Source organism: Bombina bombina, chromosome 2 (genome assembly GCF_027579735.1).
Source record: "Bombina bombina isolate aBomBom1 chromosome 2, aBomBom1.pri, whole genome shotgun sequence".
Lineage (NCBI taxonomy): Eukaryota > Metazoa > Chordata > Amphibia > Anura > Bombinatoridae > Bombina > Bombina bombina.
The window spans coordinates 1,095,364,135-1,095,383,872 of NC_069500.1; the positions used below are offsets into that span (position 1 = coordinate 1,095,364,135).

Here is a 19,738-nt window from a genome sequence, read left to right on the forward strand (position 1 = left end):
AATTACAATACAGTAAAAGGGGACAAAATAAATAAAAGAAAGCATAGGGTAAAGTTGTTTTACTACACAAATTCAAAGATTTTATGTTATAATCTCAATGTGATTACGGTCCCTTAAATAAAAGGCAAGAGATACTATAGTAATTTTGACATGCTGCTTTGCTTTCCCTTGCAAACAATGGGAAGATGATGGGCAGGGCAATTCTGAACATATGTACGCTATTTGCATACATATAACAGACATCCCAAGTCTCCCTGAAGTTCAGGGAGTCTCCCTGATTATAATAGCGGCTCCCTGATGCCAGCAAATGGAGCGCAATCTCCCTGAAACTCCAAGTATTATGATCCAATGTGGCCCAAATCCGGTAAAGTCTTTCTTTAAGGAATACCTTTAGTTGCTGGGACGTTATAGAACCCTCAAAGCAGGCATCAGTAACCATAAAGTCCCCAATGATTTTATTAAACTAAAAACACAAATATTACCTTATTTACTGCACGTAATTAAAATATCTGAGCACTCAAGCGTACGATCACTGGAAAATAGGTTTGTTGTATGTGGTTGTGCAATAAAGCTACTTTTTTTTTATGTGACTTGAGTGGGAAGCTACTTTAATGAAAAGTCTATTTTATTTACGGTTTCAAGGTGTCCAATATATAACTGGGAGGGGAAGGGGGGGGGTCGCGGCGCAGTAGCGGGAGAAGCCACCTCCCTGAAATTTGTTTTTGCAGGTTGGGATGTCTGATATAATGAATAGGGATCTGCAAAACATGGGCAACTTATAGGTCTAGCTTTGTAACTGGATTGATTTCATAAGGCATGATGTTAAAATACAGTACTTCTGGATTTGAGATAACACAGGATCAGATTAGAAATCATGGGGGGGTTTTACTGCAAATTCAAGATCTATTACAAACAGCAAATGAGAATTAAGTGATAATTAAATACATTTCTCTTGTGGTCAATTCATTGTGGTTCTTAATCATAGTTTAAATATACTGTTATAAAAAGGTGGCAATAAAAAGTGAATAGTCATTTGCCTTATCACATCAGTTTTACCATTTTAATCTGCTACTGTAATAATTCTCATTACATTTAGTTGGCATCTAAAGTAGTATTACATAACATGAATGCCAGCAAATGGTAAATAAAGTAAGCATTGCAGCTCTGGTACATTATTAAAAAGATCTGAGAGATGCAGCATTGCAAAGTGAAACCTAAAACTCTGTTGGGGAAACCTGATATTATTTCTTGCTTAGGGCAAACTATTGTAACTGATCTGAGCCGTCGAGAAATGGTCATCAGAAAGAGAACATCAGGTTATACAAGTTACATTACTGATATAAATATGACCCAAAATAAAATTAAAAAATAAAATGCTGAGAGTAAGAGAGGAATAAAAGTCTGAAATACGTCCTCTAATACAATAAAAAAAGACCTTTAAATGTTGTGACAATCATTAAAAATCCATCACTACATAACTGCAAGGCACTGATGTCTTTTGCAGCAATGCAGCACAAGAAACAACTATTAAACATTTTATGGCGGTATAGCCAAAAGACTGGAGGCTAAGGAAAACGGCAATGTAGTAATAATTTTCCATTTTTAAAATGTTAGAGAATATCTGTAGAGAATTAACCAAAGTAAAATTACAACATTTAGCATAAGATTTGCATTCTGAGCGCTCACCGCCAAAGAAAACGTACTGCCACTATTCAGCAGTTTCCTGTTGAGACATAACAGGATTAGGGCTGCATAAAACCATGTTTTATCAAACCAAGAAGAGTAAGTTGCAACCAGAATGCCTGGTGGAAATGCATAGTTTAAAGAGACATTCTAGTGTGAAAATAAAAAGCTGTGCATTAAAGAAACAGTATACACCAATTTTAATATAACTGCATGTAATAGACACTACTATAAAGAATAAGATGCAGATACTGAAAAAAAATCCAGTATTAAACTGTTTAAAAACTTACTTAGGAGCTTCCAGTTTAGCTCTGTTTTAAAAGGTTACTGGAAAGCCCACTGCAAGTGGGAAATAGACACTCCCCCCTCCCCCTTCCTTTGCATATGAAAAGACCCTTTACACCAGTGTTTTTCAACCAGTGTGCCGTGGCACACTAGTGTGCCATGAGAGATCCTCAGGTGTGCCACGGCAGACTGACAACAGTGTGACATATTTTTTAAACTTTGCTTGTTTTTTACTCCCAGTGCAGGGGTAGTTTGTAGGAGGCATGGCATAACAGCACAATACATACAGTATGTGTGTGTTTGTGTGTATATGTATATATATGCTGTATTAGGCTACAATGTGTGATTTTTTTAAAATTTTGGGATGGTGGTGTGCCACAGGATTTTTTAATGTAAAAAAGTGTGCCACGGCAAAAAAAAGTTAAAAATCACTGCTTTACACAAACAGGAGCAAGCTGGAGAAGGTATACATCGGTATTCTACTAAAACTTTGGGAATTGGTTAGGAGTCTAAAAATCAGTGCACGGTTATTTAAAAATAAGCAAAAACTAACCATTTAAAAAAAAAAAAAAAAAACAGTTTGGGCTATATAAATGGATCATCTACAAAACATTTATGTGTATAATGTCCCTTTAAAGCACTAATTCAAACAAACTCAATCCTTTCACTATGTGTTTAACAAAAGGGACTAAGAACTAGTCCAATTTGCATAATTTTGCTCTAGGTGAAGACATGGACAATGATGGGAGCATATGCATGTATGCCTGCTGCACATGAACACAACTTTAATTTGCAAGGTTTAAACATGAAGTTACTTGGTCTAAAACAGACTTTTGGTTCCTACTTTTAGATACATATGTTGTATGGGTTCTTGGTATTGTTACTCTTTTATAAAACTGCAATATAATGTATGTTGTCAAGTCGATGATATGCTCTAAAATAAAGATACACTCTGGCTTCAGTCTCTTGGTATCCTTGTTGAAAAATCAGCAATGCACTACTGGGACCTAGCTGAACATAGGTGAGCCAATGGTAAGCGGCATATTAGTGCAGCCACCAATCAGCAACTAGCTCCCAATAGTGCATTATTGCTCCTGTGCCTACCTAGGTATGCTTGTCAACAAAGGATAAAAAGTGAACAAAGCAAACCAGATACTAAAAGTAAATAGGTAAGTCGTTTAAAACTGCATGTTATATATCTAAATCATGGTATCATTTTGACGTTACTGTCCGTTTAATACTGAATATAATTTCCTTCGTATATTTGGTTTAACTTGAAGAACATATTTTTAACATTTAAGAACAGCATCTTTTATTGGAACCATGCAAGGAATTGTGTACATAGATAACTGTGGCATAATCAAAACAGGAGCCACAAGATACCTATCTATCAATATTTCTCAAGTCCTATGGTTTGGTTTACAAATAGTAAAGAGTGGCATATCCAAAAATTACCCAGATAGTATGTAACAGGGACATTTTTGCATTTTAAAAGCCAATTGGCTGCTGGTAATTTGTAATCTTGTGTAGTAAACACCTAAAGTAAATGTTTTCCGATTACCCATAGATGCATTTTACCCTGCAGTCTGTGTCTAAGAAAAGTACAACAACTCATGTTCTCTAACCCCATTAAATTATAACGTGTTGCAAACACCCATGTCAGGTCATCAAGGGGCACGGGACTGATAAATTAACATGTCCACTTCCTAATATATCATGGCTGCATTTACATCAGGTCTTGACAATTGTGTTTGTGATCTAGGAAATGTATATACTAATGTTAAGTAAATTAAATAGCTATATACCGTAGCAACACACAGCAATTCATTTTTGCTTGTCCACAATACACATAGGTAAATACATTATATACTTTAACACCATGTTTGCCCAGAACATCCCTGCAGCAGTATATTAACCCTTTGATTACCTACAACACACATGGGCAATCAAGGTTTTAAACAAATAAGTAAAAAAACATAAATTATGCTTACCAGATAATTTCATTTCCTTCTGTATAAGGAGAGTCCACGGCTTCATTCCTTACGGTTGGGAAATACTAAACCTGGCCACCAGGAGGAGGCAAAGACAACCCCAGCCAAAGGCTGAAATACCTCCCCCACTTACCTCATCCCCCAGTCATTCTGCCGAGGGAACAAGGAACAGTAGGAGAAATATCAGGGTATAAAAGGTGCCAGAAGAAAAATATAAAATTTAGGGGGCCACCCATCAGAGAACACGGGCGGGGGCCGTGGACTCAACTTATACAGAAGGAAATGAAAGTATCTGGTAAGCATAATTTATGTTTTTCTTCTTAATATAAGGAGAGTCCACGGCTTCATTCCTTATTGTTGGGAAACTTATACCCAAGCTCTAGAGGACACATAATGATAAGATAATGGGAGGGACAAAAAGAGGCAGACCCTAATCTGAGGGCACCAAAGCCTGCAAAACCTCTCTCCAGAAAACTGCTTCAGCCGAAGCAAAAACATCAAACTTGTAAAATTTAGAAAAAGTATTTAAGGAGGACCAGGTAGCCGCCTTACAAATCTGATCCATAGAGGCCTCGTTCTTAAAGGACCAAGAGGAAGCCACTGCTCTAGTATGAGCCGTACCTCTGAGGTTACGCTCTCTCATAAGCTAAGCGAATAACACTCCTTAAAACAGGGACACTGGGGGGGCGGAGCCAACAGCTACACGGACTAGACGCACATTCAGAGGGCTCTTAGGCCAAAACTATTATTTGGGCATTAAAGTCTATATTTGCTAGGTACTTATTGTTTAATTTAATAGAGACTGGGCACAGACTATATCATTGAGCAACCAGACAAACACCAAGTCCCGATAACAGCACTTTTGAGGACAAGGATCCTTGCAGACAGATGGACGCCCTCTCACTATTAGAACTCCGGAGGGTTGGGGATCCGCTCCGGAGTTAATGCTCAAAGACCTGCTGGAAACCTGGTAACCATCGGCGACACAGGGGACTAAGGCCTTCAACTACACTTTGCAAAATACAAGGTAAAAGCCCGCCTTCACTGACAGATCATGTTAAGGAGAATGAAGAGGAACCGCCATATTGCCTGACTAGTGCGCAACATATTACTGTTTCTTGCAGTGCTCAAGCAGTTCTCAAGCAAGCACGTGTTGGTAGCTGTGTTAAGATATAACAGCCACATAGGTTATTGCACCGATTTAAAAAAAAAAAAAATCTTAATGAGGTGATAGCACTGGAGCTGGACACACGTTAATTTACAGCTTCATTGCAGTCATACAAACAACGGGTCAGATGGAGTTGACACTTGAAGCTGTGACCAAATTACTAGATGAGCACTTTACAAGACTGATGCATATATGGTCTACTGCAAGGGACGATTTGCGAGCAGTCGTAGTGCAAAGCGCTATCAAGCATTCTTTGGCCAAAGGAAAAAACAGGACAGAGTATGGAGGGGACAGTACACGTGTGCACTCTTTTAGTTCAAGTGGTGCCCTCAAGACATGACCTGGCCCCGGCTATGATTAGTGCCATATATACCCCCCAGCAGACTACCCAACTTGAGAAAGCTGCGATGATAGGAGGAGGAGATGGTGTTTTAGGACCTCAGTATCTGATAACTATTCCTGGCAGCAAGATGCGGGATCTAGAATTACCTACTGCGCAATCCGAAGCATGGAGTACTAAAGATACCACACAAGCATCACGCGTGCAGGGTAAATCTTGGACTGAGAACTCCTTACTTGCTCAAGTGAACTCGCGGCAGAACCAGAATAACCCCACTGCATATCAGGGGGCTTTGATAGGGACCGCAATCGGTGGCAAGCAGGTTCCGGCACTTCTTGTTGCACAGGCTGTGTTATGGAGCAGAGAAGCTAAGGCGCAAGTCTCACACCCTGGTAGGGACTCCCGGTCTGAGGGTTTTGTCGGAGCCCAAAGGAACTTTCAGCGTTCTGAGCACTCTTCCACTGCATACCAATGGACTCTGGTTAAACTTGGAATTGGGTGAGCTGAGTGTACAGGGTCTGTTATACATCTATGCCCATAGCGTATCATGATCCCTTTCAATGACAATACAACTTGGTTCCGAAATTTTTATTTCATACTTTCCCTATCGTTGTGAAAGTTTAGCAATGTACTTTAACTATCTTATTTTTTGCCATGTATCTGTGCCACGTTGCATCCTTATCATATATGTTAGAAGGGTTTTTCTATGCACTGTGTTTTTTATAATTGATAGCATGCCTCTAGGCTTATAATGTATATACTCATTGTTATGGTTTGCTCCCAAGTTGACATACTCTGGGGTTCTCTTCAGTAGATTGAAGCACAAATGATGCATTTTAATGTTCATATCCCTTTGCTCCAATTCACAGTTTTATTATATATCCTGGGAATTTTCTTTCTGCTATTTTGAATGTAAAATATACTGTAACAACGTTACTGGGTTCTGCCTATTCCGGGGATGCGAATGTATACCTACCCATATCTACTGTCATGACCCTTTTAATACCAAGTGGCTATTAACTTTTAAGCTATTTGTAGAAGCACTGTATATCTCATACCCATAATGTAAGTTCCCATGTGCCATGTTGCAATTTAATTATCATAGAGCTCACATGTTATACGCTCCTGACTTTCTAGGACCAGGTGCCCTAACCTGGGTATATCAGGCCCTAGATAATGCAGCCCGGGTCATTCCTTATCTTAATAACTGTCAAACCAATGAGACTGATATGCCATTTTAAGACATTCTTGCTAATATTACTATGTGACTTTGATGTTATTCTATCTCGCTGTTTGCTTTAACTATATAGCTTGCTCAGTCCAATCTGGGGGCTTGAGGGGGCCCTCAGTGGAGACAAGTATATATCGCCATTACATTCTTATGTATCATTATTTCACTTGTTTGAGTAATTAATATGCGTTTCTTCTTCTGGGCCAGTGGCCAGGGCCCTAAGGGAGTCCACATAAAGGAAGGTTAACCTGCAAACATGCAAATTTTTGGTCAATTAATATAAATTCTTATATGCAGCGAGATGAAGGGTTAGACAGGGAATTGGGCTCCATTGTCACGGGATTCTCACGCTGTAGTCAAATGTTGTGTTTCTCATGGGCACGTTTTATCACACAGAAAGATGTGAGACATTTACTATATCCAGCACAGGTAGCATTGGTCTTCAATTCCCATAGTGTGTTAAGTCTAATCTCCCTTATATATATTTATATTAGAAATTCAGCTCTAGGCTAAACCCCCCCCCCCCCCCCCCCCCCCGTGGTAGAGCCCTTACCAGGGTTCCAAATAGGCGAACTATTTTTGCCTCAAATATTTTCATTTTATAAGAAATATGTGCCCTGATTGACTCAAATCAATTGTGTATGTCTTGAACAGTAAACTACGAGTCTATAGAATGTTATTCTTTTTCTTTTTGTGTTTAGTCTATGTTAATACATTTTGGACATGTTGGTTTGAATTACATGTTTAAGTTTATCAGAGCAGGGGTCCTGCGTGACCCCAATTGTTATATTCAACTTCTAAAACCAAATAAAAATTTATTTAAAAAAAACAACAACAAAAAAACACAGGGACACTGAACCCAATTTTTTTCTTTCATGATTCAGATAGAGCATGCAATTTTAAGCAACTTTCTAATTTACTCATATTAGAAATTTCGTCATTTTCTTGCTATCTTTATTTGAAATAGAAGGCATCTAAGCTAAGGAGCCAGACAATTTTTGGTTCAGGACACTGGACAGCACTGTTTATTGGTGGGTGAATTTATCCACCAATCAGCAAGAACAACCCAGGTTGTTCATCAAAAATGGGTTGGCATCTAAACTTACATTTCAAATAAAGATACCAAGAGAATGAAGAAAATTTGATAAAAAGGGGTAAATTGGAAAGTTGCTTAAAATTACATGCTCTCAATCATGAAAGAAATGTCCCTTTAACAAAAAAGACAAGGAAGTCGCAGAGACATTCTGTCCCTTACAATTCTCAGAATAGGCAACAAACAAGGAATGAGTTTGTCTAAAATCCTTAGTAGCCTGAAGATAGAACTTAAAGGCTCAAACCACGTCCAAATTATGAAGCAAACGTTCCCTCGAAGAAGGATTAGGACACAAGGAAGGAACCCCAATCTCGATTGATGTTGCGGTCTGACAGGACCTTAGGAAGAAAACCTAACTTAGTAAGTAGGACAGCCTTATCAGAATGGAACACGCGCAGAAGCAATAGCCGGTAGAAAAAGAACCTTCCAGGACAACAACTTAATGTGAATTTAATGCATAGGCTCAAACGGAGCCCATTGCAAAACCTTAAGAACCAGATTCGGACTCCAAGGAGGAGCCAAAGATCTGAACACAGGTCTGATCCTAATCAGAGCCTTAACAAAAGACTGAACATCTGGAAACTCCGAGAACCTCTTGTGCAGTAAAACATACAGGTCCGAAATCTGTCCCCTCAGTGAACTGGCCGAAAGACCCTTCTCCAGTACATCCTGGAGAAACAATAGAATCCTTGCAACCTTAACTTTATGCCAGGGAAATCCAAGCTCTTCACACCAGAGTAAGTAGGTTCTACACACTTTACGAGTAACCGGCTTACGAGCTTGAATGAGAGTCAATAATCAATAACTCTCTCAGAAAACCCTCTCTTGGCAAGGACTAAGCGTTCAATCTCCACACAGTCAGTCATAGAGAATCTAGATTTTGACAAACAAAAAGGACCCGGTTCCAGCAGATCCCTGCGACAAGGTAACCTCCATGGAGAAGATGACAATCTCACTAGATCAGAGAACCACATCTTCGCGGTCACGATGGAGCAATCAGTATTACCGACGCCTGCTCAATGCGGGCCACTACCCGAGGAAGGAGTGGTAACGGCGGAAAAAGGTAGATTAGAATGAACCTCCAAGGCACTGCTAATGCATCTATTAGCTGTGCCTGAGGATCCCTGGAACTCGACCCGTATCTGGATAGCTTGGTATGGAGACCAGACGCCATGAGATCTATAAACGGAGTCCCCAACATGTTGCATATCCCTGCAAACACTTCGGGATGTAGAGAACATTTCCCCCGGTTGAAAGGATTGCATGCTGAGAAAATCCGCTTCCCAGTTGTCCACAGCCGGAACGTGGATTGCTGACAGCCAACACTCCAGAATCCGAGATACTTCCCTCATTGCTAGGGAGCTTCTCGTTCTCCCCTGATGGTTGATGTAAGCCACCAAGGTTTTATTGTCCGATTGGAATCTGAAACCGGGACGAACCCAGAAGAGAACAAGACTTCAGAGCATTGTAGATTGCTCAAAGTTCCAGAATGTTGATCAGGAGGGAGCGTTCCCCCTAAGACCACAGGCCCTGTGCCTTCTTGGCACCCGAAACAGCTCCCCATCCTGAGAGACTTGCGTCCGTAGTCACAATCTCCCAGGATGGTCTTAAGGATGTCCCTCAGGACAGATGATCTGGACAGAGCCACCAAGAGAGATTCTCTTGACCGGCTGTCCAGGGAAACCGGTTGTGACAGATCTGAATGATCGCCGTTCCACTGCCTCAGCATGCACAGCTGTAATTGTCTGTAACAGAACCTTGCAAAGGGAATTATGTCCATGCTGGACACCATGAGACCAATTACCTCAATACACTGAGCCACAGATGGCCTTAAGGAGGTCCAAAGGGCAAGACATGCCGAAGCTAGCTTGCAACGCCTCTGGTCTGTTAGAAAAATCCTCATGGATATCGAGTCTATTATAGTGTCCAGGAATTCCACCCTGGTGCTTGGAATAAGAGAACTCTTTTCTAAGTTTATCTTCCATCCATGAGATCGAAGAAGAGAGAGAAGAGATACTGAATGGTCCTCAGCTAGACTAAAATATGAAGCTTGAACCAGAATGTAGTCCAAGTAGGGAGCTACTGCTATACCTTGGGTTCTGGTGACAGCCAGGAAAGCCCCTAGAACCATTGTAAAGATTTGTGGAGCAGTAGCTAGACCAAACGGAAGTGCAATGAACTGGAAGTGCTGATCCAGGAATACAAACCTCAGGAACTGGAAATGATCCCTGTGGATTGGAACGTGAAGGTAGGCATCCTTCAGATCGATAGTGGTCATGAACTGTCCTTCCTGAAATAGAGGAAGGATGGACCTTATTGTCTCCATCTTGAATGAGGGGACATTTAGAAACTTGTTTAAGCACTTTAGGTCCCGAAACGGGTAGAAAGTTCCTTCCTTCTTTGGGACCACGAACAGGTTTGAATAGTATCCCAAACCTCTTTCTGCGATAGGAACCGGAACAATGACCCCTAAGGAGGACACATCCCGCACACACCCTAGAAAGGCTTCCCTCTTTTCTGGTCTGGAAGACAGGCTTGAGAGGAGAAATCTGCTGTTGGGTCGATGAGATTTGAAACCTATCCTGTATCCCTTAGCGATGACCTCCAGAACCCATGGATCCTGCACATCCCTGAACCAAGTGTCTGAAAACCACAACAGTCTGCCCCTACACGATCTAGCGCCGGATCGGGGGCCACCCCTTCATGCAAACTTGGTCTTGGCGGGCTTCTTGTTCTGCTTGGATTTATTTCAGGATTGTGCTGGCTTCCAAGTGCACTTGGTTTGCTCGGGCTTAGAGGAGGACTGCTGACGTTGGGACTTTTCAGAATGAAAGGAATGAAAATTAGATCCTTGTTCCTTAGATTTGTTCTTTTTATCCTGCAGTAGGAAGGCACCCTTGCCCCCTGTAACCGAGGAGATAATGGAGTCCAGGCATGGACCAAATAAAATATTTCCCTTAAAGGGGAGGGAAAGTAGTCTAGACTTAGAAGTCATGTCCGCAGACCAGGGCTTCAGCCAGAGCGCCCGATGGGTCTGTACCGAGAATCCAGAAATCTTAGCACTCAGGCGAATAATCTGCATGTTTTCATCACAGATAAAAGAATTAGCAATTCTCAAGGCTTTAATTCTTTCTTGGTTAACATCGAGGGGGCCCTCCACCTCGATCAAATCCGCAAAGGAGTTGTACCAGTAGGCCGCAGCTCCAGCAACTGAGGCAACAGCCGCTGCCGGTTGAAACAAGTATCCTGAAACATTTTTCTGAGAAAAGTTTCCAACTTCTTGCCCATCGACTCACTGAATGACAAGCTATCCTCAAGTAGTACGCTTGGCTAGCTTGGAGATAGCGCCATCCACCTTAGGGACGGTACCCCACAACTCCAGCTGAGAGTCCGAGAATAATAATTTTTTATAAAGGCAGACTAAGGGGAAAAGGAAGATTTAATTAATTATATCCCACTTGATCCTAATAATGTTCGCCATTTTTACAGGTACAGGAAACGTTAGCAGTGCTACCCTGTCCTCGTACACCGTCTAATTTAGGGATCAAAGGTTCATCAGGCAACTTGGCCTCTGGAACCTCTAATGTAGACAGAACCTCCTTTAGAAGAAAACGTAGATATTCAATTTTAAATCTAAAGGCTGGCTCCTCCGCAGCCAGAGGCCTAGAGGTAGCAGACTCCGATCCAGAAAGTTTCAAGTGTGACAGCCTTGTAGCATCGCTCCTGACATGGCCTTGAGTGAAGAAAAGGCAGACAGTGAAACTCGTCAACACTGGTTGCTTAAGGAGCTGTTAGTAGTCAGTCTGGATGGGTTTGCAGGAAGACTCTCCCTGCATCTCCCGACTAACTTTTGTCAATGCTCTCACCGAGAGGATGACAAGACTACTTAAAACTCCAGTTCCATATCGAAGGGCATATACCCCTCCTGAGGAACAACTCTGAAATCTTCCGACACTTCTCTGCCATCCTCCTGTGATGAAAAGCAAAGAATGACTGGGGGATGGGGGAAGTGGGAGAGATATTTAAGCCTTTGGCTGGGGTGTCTTTGCCTCCTCCTGGTGGCCAGGTTCAGTATTTCCCAACAGTAAGGAATGAAGCCGTGGACTCTCCTTACATTAAGAAGGAAATTAAAATCACGCAATCGTTCATGTGATCGCGTGATTTTGATGATGGGATCGGGTCATGTCGGAGTGCCTATGACGCTAGGCACACCCTCCCGGCCGCAATCCCATTTAGAAGGAGCCTTTTGCTTTCGTACAGCCAAACGGCTATGAAGTTCTATGCCATACTAAGGGTTTTAACGCCCAGTGCGGTTAGGACGACACAGAACGTCATATGGGCGGGAAGAGGTTAAAGGACCAGTCAACACATTAGATTTGCATAATCAATAAATGCAAGATAACAAGACAATGCAAAAGCACTTCGTCTGAACTTCAAATGAGTAGTAGTTTTTTTTTATAACAAATTTCAAAGTTATGTATATTTCCACTCCCCTTATACCATGTGATAGCAATCAGCCAATCACAAATGCATATACGTATAGTCTGAATTCTTGCACATGCTCAGTAGGATCTGGTGACTCAAAAAGTGTAAATATAAAAGACTGCACATTTTTTTTAATGGAAGTAAATTGGAAAGTTGTTTCAAATTACATGCCGTATCTGATTCATGAAAATTTTATTTAACCTGAGTGCCCCTTTAATAGACATGAAACCCATATTTTTTTCTTTTGTAATTCAGGTAGAGCATACAATTTTAAATAACGTTCTAATCTACTTTTGTTATCAAATTTGCTTCACCCAATAATCAGCAGCCATCTCCCAGCAGTGCCCTGTCTACCTAGGTATGCTTTACAAATTAAACCAACAGAACAAAGCAAATTAGATAACAGAATTAAAATAGGAAGTTGTTGCATGCGCTCTATCAATCATAAAAAAGTTTATTTTTTATTTTCTGCCCCTTTAAAAGGAATACGAAACAATTTTTTTCTTCCATGATTCAGACAGAGCAGACAATTTTAAACAAACTTTCTAATTAACGTCTTATCGATTTTTCTTTGTCCTCTTGGTATTTTTTGTTGAAAAGCAAGGAACTAGGCTTAGGAGCCGGCCCATTTCTGGTGCACTATATGGCAGCAGTTTTGAAAGAATGCTATCCATGTGCACAAGCACTAGATGACAGCACTATTTCCTGCCAGGTAGTGCTCCAGATGCCTACAGAATATCATGGAAAAAGTAATATTGATAATAGAAGTACATTCAAAAGTGTTTTAAATTGTATGCTCTATCTAAATCACAAAAGAACATTTTGGAGTTATATATCCCTTAAATAGTGACAGATTTCTCCAAAGAACACGTGGGTGAATTTTTTAGTGAGTTAACAGTTTCAATGCCCTATTTTAGTTAGGTGCCTGTACTACATCCAGACCAATGAAAGGCATGAGTTGCAGGATTCACAGCTCACTATGCCACCAACACATTTTTAGGTTGAAAGTTCCTACTCAAAATCTGGTTGTGGTGCAAGAAGGTCACAGCCAAAGCTGCATGATTATAAAACCTATAACACTTTTATTTGAAGAAACATGGATCTTTTCAGGGTCCATTTTGAACATCCTTTCCATTTTAAGCCAATAATATGAGTATCTGAAGCCAATCAGTTAAATTGTATGAGATATCCACCAGGGATTTAAAAAGAATTTGGGGGAATCTCATGTTGGGCTATGAAGCAAGCTTGAAATTTAAGAAACAAAGTGATTTGGTGCTTGAGTACAGTATGAAAAGCCGCTATATGTAACCTCCAAGATTCATTTCAAGTTGGCACATGGGTGATGAAAAAACCCACAAATGTTGTTGACACGCTTAGGGTGTTTTTAATGACAGATAATTGTTTTAATTGGGAATGCTGTCATTTCTAAAACTCAGTTTCAGATAAAGAATTAGGTATATTTTGTTTTTAATAAACAGACAGGTGCAGTTAGATTGGTATTACATTTACTAATATAATCTATTCTAAAAAGATATGCTATGATGATACAAAACGTGTTATAGGATTTAAAAATCAAATATAAAAAGGTAAATTCATAAAAAGAAAAAAAAAAAAATTTCACTGGAGCCAGATTTTACATTCTAAGTCAAATAAAGCGCTTAATATTCCTTGTAAAAAAATTCTACTTAAAGTGATAAATCTAACCATATAACAAACGCTAGGATTTACCATCACTACAAATCAATTTTTCTTTGTTCTCTTGGTATCTTCATTTGAATGTAAGCTTAGGAGCCCGCCCATTTGTGGTTCAGCACCTGGGTAGAGGTTGCTGATTGGTGGCAACATTTAGACACCAATCAGAAAGTGCTACCCAGGTTCTGAACCAAAAATGGGCCGTATCCTATGCTTACATTCCTACTTTTTCAAATAAAGATACCAAAAGAAAGAAGAAAAATGAATAAGAGTAAATAAGAAAAGTTGCATGCTCTATCTGAATAATGAAAGAAAAAAATGTGGGTTAAGTATTCCTTTAAGAAATTTTGACAAGACTATTCTTTTAAGTGAACAAACATGTAAAAAAGGGTGCTAAAGTTAGGGGCCTGCACTACTCGGGCCACCCACGGCACATCAGTCTTCTTCCAACGAGGTGCCGCTTTGCTTCTCTGAACCAATAGCCATGCGTGTCAACTGACAGGATTCTGTATACGCACACTGCTATTGGTTCAGAGGTGCAAAGCAGCACCTTCGTTGGAAGAAGACTGATGTGCCATGGGCGGCCGGGGCCACTGAGTTTAGTGCTGTGCAACGGCACAGAAAGGTTGAGTTTAGCACCCTTCATATATATATATATATAATCACTTAAAGGGACATGAAACCAAAAAAATGTATTTCATGATTCAGAATAATATTTTAAACATTACAATTTATTTCTATTGTCTAATTTGCTTCATTCTTTAGATATCTTTTGTTAAATAAATAGCAATGCACATGGGTGAGCAAATCACACGAGGCATCTATGTGCCGCCACCAATCAGCAGCTAAGCATATTTAGATATACTTTTCAACAAAGGATATCAAGAGAATGAAGCTAATTAGATAATAGAGCATTCAACTTTGCAAATTACTTCTATCTAAATCATGAAAGAAAGAAAAATATTGGGGTTTCATGTCCCTTTAAAGTCCACTTAATTTATAGTGATGCGAAATCCTAGTATTTGTTGAACGCTTAGATTTACCATCACTTTAAAAAAGCACATTAAAGTAATTTTACAGTTTTTATGAAAAAATAAATAAATGGAAAAAAAATGTGTATATATATATATATATATATATATATATATATATATATATATATATATATATATATATATATATATATACACATATATACATACATACATATACACACACGCGCACACATACTTTCAAATGCATGATGGAATTTTAGTTGTATGAACCTTCAAACGTTGCTTGACACAAATAAGTTTTCAATTTTATTTAAAAGGAACTATTGGTATTCAAAGAATTGAGCATTTCATATGCCATCGCAGTCAATTCTGCAATAAACTTGCTTGCATACTCTTGGTGCTGCTTTCATTATAATGAGTCATGGAAACTGTGCATACACATTGCTTTTGACAATATGAGCAATGGAATTGTACACATATAAAGTTGTCACTCAACAGCAAGTATATATGTTTCTAATACTAACTGAAATGCAGGTCAACTATATTCACCAATAGCTGGCTTTGCCCTGCTCCGGAACAATAATGCTCCCCAGCAGGTCTTTACCCGCAAAAAAGGTCAAACACATCGTTTTCTAGGGTCACTAAAGCGAAAATTATATAAATCAGGTTAATTAGGGCATATATTTGTTTGCATTAAAATGTCTGTTTAATTCAATTATTTAGGATAAATGTCACCTTTTGTTTTTTTTATAGGAGGCTCTGCATGCACCATTTTTGCTATAGTGAACACTTCAAACTCACTATAAGCACAAGGGGAAAAAAATATATAAGAATTTACAGAAAGAATCAATACTGTTATATCACAACACTAAAAGACAAAATAAAACACACATTTTAAAACAAGTTAGTTAAAGTGAATGTCAATTTTGATGCTAAAGTGCCCGGTTTTTAAAAATTTGATTAAAAACAGGGTCACTTTAATTCATTAAAATTTACATTTCACTCATGTTGAGAAAAAAAAAAAAAAAAACTTTTAATCTTGACAGCAGCTCCAGCTTCCTCCGGTCGTCACAAGCCATTTCTGACGTCAGAAATGATGGATAGGTCATCCTCCAATCACGGCTTCCCCCCCCGGGGAATCAGTGTCTGATTCAACACCGTGATTGGAGGAAGCCAGATTCCTCATTTTAGACCCAGGAAGAGGAAGCTGGAGTGGCTGTCAAGTTTAAAAAGGTAAGTTTTTTTTTTCTCAACAGGAGTGAAATGTAAATTTTGATTAATTAAAGTGCCCCTGTTTTTAATCGAATTTTTAAAAACCGGGCACTTTAAAATTAATTTAAAGTGAATGTCAATTTTGATGCTAAAGGGACAGGAAACTCCAAAATTTTCTTTCATGATTTAGGTAGACATATAGAACATACAATATGAAAAAAACACTTTCCAATTTACTTCTATTATCAAATTTGATTCATGTGCAGGCACCAATCAGCAAACTAGCGAATATCACCAGATTGCACCATATGCTGTTAGTACCCACTGATGGAGTAAAAGTTAAACTTTCATGATTCAGATAGATAGAGTATGCAATTTTAATCAACTTTCTAATGCACTACTATTATCCATTTTTCTTCATTCTCTTGGTATCTTTAATTGAATGTAAGCTTACGAGCCAGCCCATTTGTGGTTCAGCACCTGGGTAGCACTAGCTGATTGGTGGCTACATTTAGACACCAATCAGAAAGTGCTACCCAGGTGCTGAACCAAAAATGGGCCAGCTCCTATGCATACAGTCTTGCTTTTTCAAATAAAGATACCAAGAGAATGAAGTCAAATTGATAAATAGGAGAAAATTAGAAAGTTGCCTGCTCTATATGAATCATGAACGTTTAATTTTGACTAGACTATCCCTTTAATGCTAGTCACCAAACCTGTACATAGATACACATCTGTCTGTACACCTGATAATATAACCACTTGTCAACCCTGAGGCATTAGTTCAGCAAGACCAGTCAAGAAGGAAACCAATCCTTATAGTGATGCACCTGATACCTCCCCAGAGCACAGGCAGTAATCACCTATGTATAATTGCACAGGAAAGGGAAAAAAGGGGTTTCAGTGAAAAGTCTCAAGAAGGTTAGCTCTGAAATTACCAAGGGGACAAACTGAAGCCACCACTCCATAAGTTATTTGGGAAGGGAGATTTATGAATTAAAACTTAAACAGAAGTCATGTTTTAGCATGCATATAAAAACAGCATTTATATTCAAACGTAAAATAACTGAGCATAAACTGTTAAAAATGATAATGCACTGTATATTGTAACATGCACGCTCACTAACAAGTTGCTAGTGAGCATGCATTAAACGAAGCTTGAATAATAAAAAGTACTTTTGTTGAGCATATTTTCTCAAAATACAAAAAGTATTATAAACTCAAAGTATCTTTTTTAGATGCAACAAAGGAATCATGGCATCCATATTCATCTCCTTCTGGTGCCCAAGCACTCAGTGGTCCCTAGATGTACTCAAATAGCTGTCACGTGACTCACCAGGTTAAATACGGTGTCAACCAGATCCCTGGTGCTCACTTCTCCTGCATCAAGGAGACCACTCAGAACGGTGAACTTCATGCGGATGCCGCGAATAGGTACCCCCGGTCCTAGGCCCAAGGTTCCTCCATGCTGAGGGCCCTCCGCCTCCTTCTTTCTGTCTTCACCTGTTGTATGCACCTGCCTCTCCTGTGCGGCCATGGCTAACAGCAGGTAGGGCCCGCAGCGCCAAGAGCTGCCAAAGGAGCACAAGCTCCGAGTACACGGAAGTTCCTGTTCGAGGTGGGCACGAAGGGCAACGTTGGTTATAATACCTTCCTGTATCAGGTGTGCCGGGCTCCGTGCCCCTAGCTCACTCACTGCAGCGTCCTAGGAAGTGGCAGCACAACCACGCCCACTATACACCACCATTGGGCGCTTGTCATTTCTGACCCTTTCACTATTGGATTCCTGCTGCAGGCTCCTTCCAGTGCCGTCTTCCTATTGGCGTATACTTTCCGTGGCCCTGCCTTCCTATTGGCCATCGCTGTGCGCCCGGTTTAGTTCTCTTACTGGCCGCAGGTAGGAGGCTGGAAACGATGACGTCATGCGGGTTGGGCAGTTGAGGGTTTGATCTTTTTTTGCCGGTGTCTCACCTGTTTAGGCTCGGTCACGGCTTCATTACGCGGGAGGAGCAGCTGATTATTGTGTTAGTTGGATATTTTTATTTTTTTAAAAAAAATACTTATTCCAGAGGTGGCGTGTGATAAACGTAAAACTATACTGCACTGTAAAGAGTTGTAGAGCTACAACGATCGCATTTCCATTCAAATAATCATTGCAATGTCTGTGTCAAAGCTGATGTTTTCAGTTACTGTTTTGCTTTGCGTATAAATTTTATTTTTTGTTGTAAAACAATAAACATTTGTCACCCGGGCAGATTTATCATTATCTGAACCTTACATTTTCAGCTAGTAAACCCGTCCGCCGAGGAGTGCGACCTGTGGACAGTCATTACACAAGCAGATACTCCTGCAAGGTCATCTCATGCAACCTATTGCAGGTCCTCTCAGTCACTTGTCATGTGGCAAAGAGGCTTTAGGAAGCGCGACTGCTTCATAAATATTGGCTGCAGTCTGCTCCCTTTAGGGCTATTTTCAATTTGATACTTTTACCCTCTCCAGTATAATTAAGGGACATTGGGGACTATTTATCAACTACTGGAAAGAAAAAGTTCAGTCTTGGAATTCCCATTTGTGCAGCCTGCTCTCACAGACAACTGAATAAGCACAGGGCTTGTCCTGGTTTAATCATCCTGGTTAGAACTGATTTAAAGGGACATTGTACTGTAAAATTTAGATGTGCATTCCACAGTTTAGTTCACTGCCAAATGCATTTACCATCACTTTAAAATGATATGCAATGTACATGACCATGCATACCATTTTAAATAATGAATATCAAATCAAGACCAGGCTACATTATATATACAATGTTTAAAATAATATGCCTGGTCATGTATAATGCATAATATTTTAAGTATTGTATATAAATTAAAATGTATATATTCTTGCTTGTTGTGTATTATTTGAAATATATTTTTAAAACATATATATGTTATATAAGACAATTGCATTATAATTATAGTATTACATAACTGCATGCCTGTTATGTAACAATACAATTGTAATACTAATACTTTTTGTAACATAAATATACATTATAAAAAAATATATTTGTTTACAATAATACACAACAGGAAAAAATACATTTTAAAGGGACAGTCAACACCAGAATTTTTGTTGTTTAAAAAGAAAGATAATCCTTTTTATTACCCATTCTCCAGTTTTGCATAACCAACACTGTTATAGAAATACACTTTTTACCTCTGATTACCTTGTAGCTTAGCCTCTGCAAACTGCCCCCTTATTTCAGTTCTTTTGACATACTTGTATTTTAGCCAATCAGTGCTCACTCCAGGGTAACTTCACATGCATGAGCTCAATGTTATCTATATGAAACAAATGAACTAATGCCCTCTAGTGGTCAAAATGCATTCAGATTAGAGGCAGTCTTCAAGGTCTAAGAAATTAGCATATGAACCTCCTAGGTTTAGCTTTCAACTAAGAATACCAAGAAAACAAAGCAAAATTGGTGATAAAAGTAAATTGGAAAGTTGTTTGAAATGACATGCCCTATTTAAATCATGAGAGGGTTTTTTTTGGACTTGACTGTCCCTTTAATTTAT

The 19,738-nt window shown here is 39.4% G+C and overlaps 1 protein-coding gene across 1 annotated transcript in view; it reads right to left on the reverse strand.

Annotated features, from left to right (window-relative positions):
* LOC128647427 (lipopolysaccharide-responsive and beige-like anchor protein) overlaps positions 1-17,936 on the reverse strand; it is a 167,027-nt gene extending 149,091 nt beyond the window's left edge. Inside the window, exon 1 of the mRNA XM_053700217.1 lies at positions 17,512-17,936. Within this exon, the coding sequence (XP_053556192.1) occupies positions 17,512-17,712 (201 nt within the window). The 5' untranslated portion in view covers positions 17,713-17,936. The remainder of the gene's footprint in view (positions 1-17,511) is intronic.
* Positions 17,937-19,738: the final 1,802 nt, after the last annotated feature.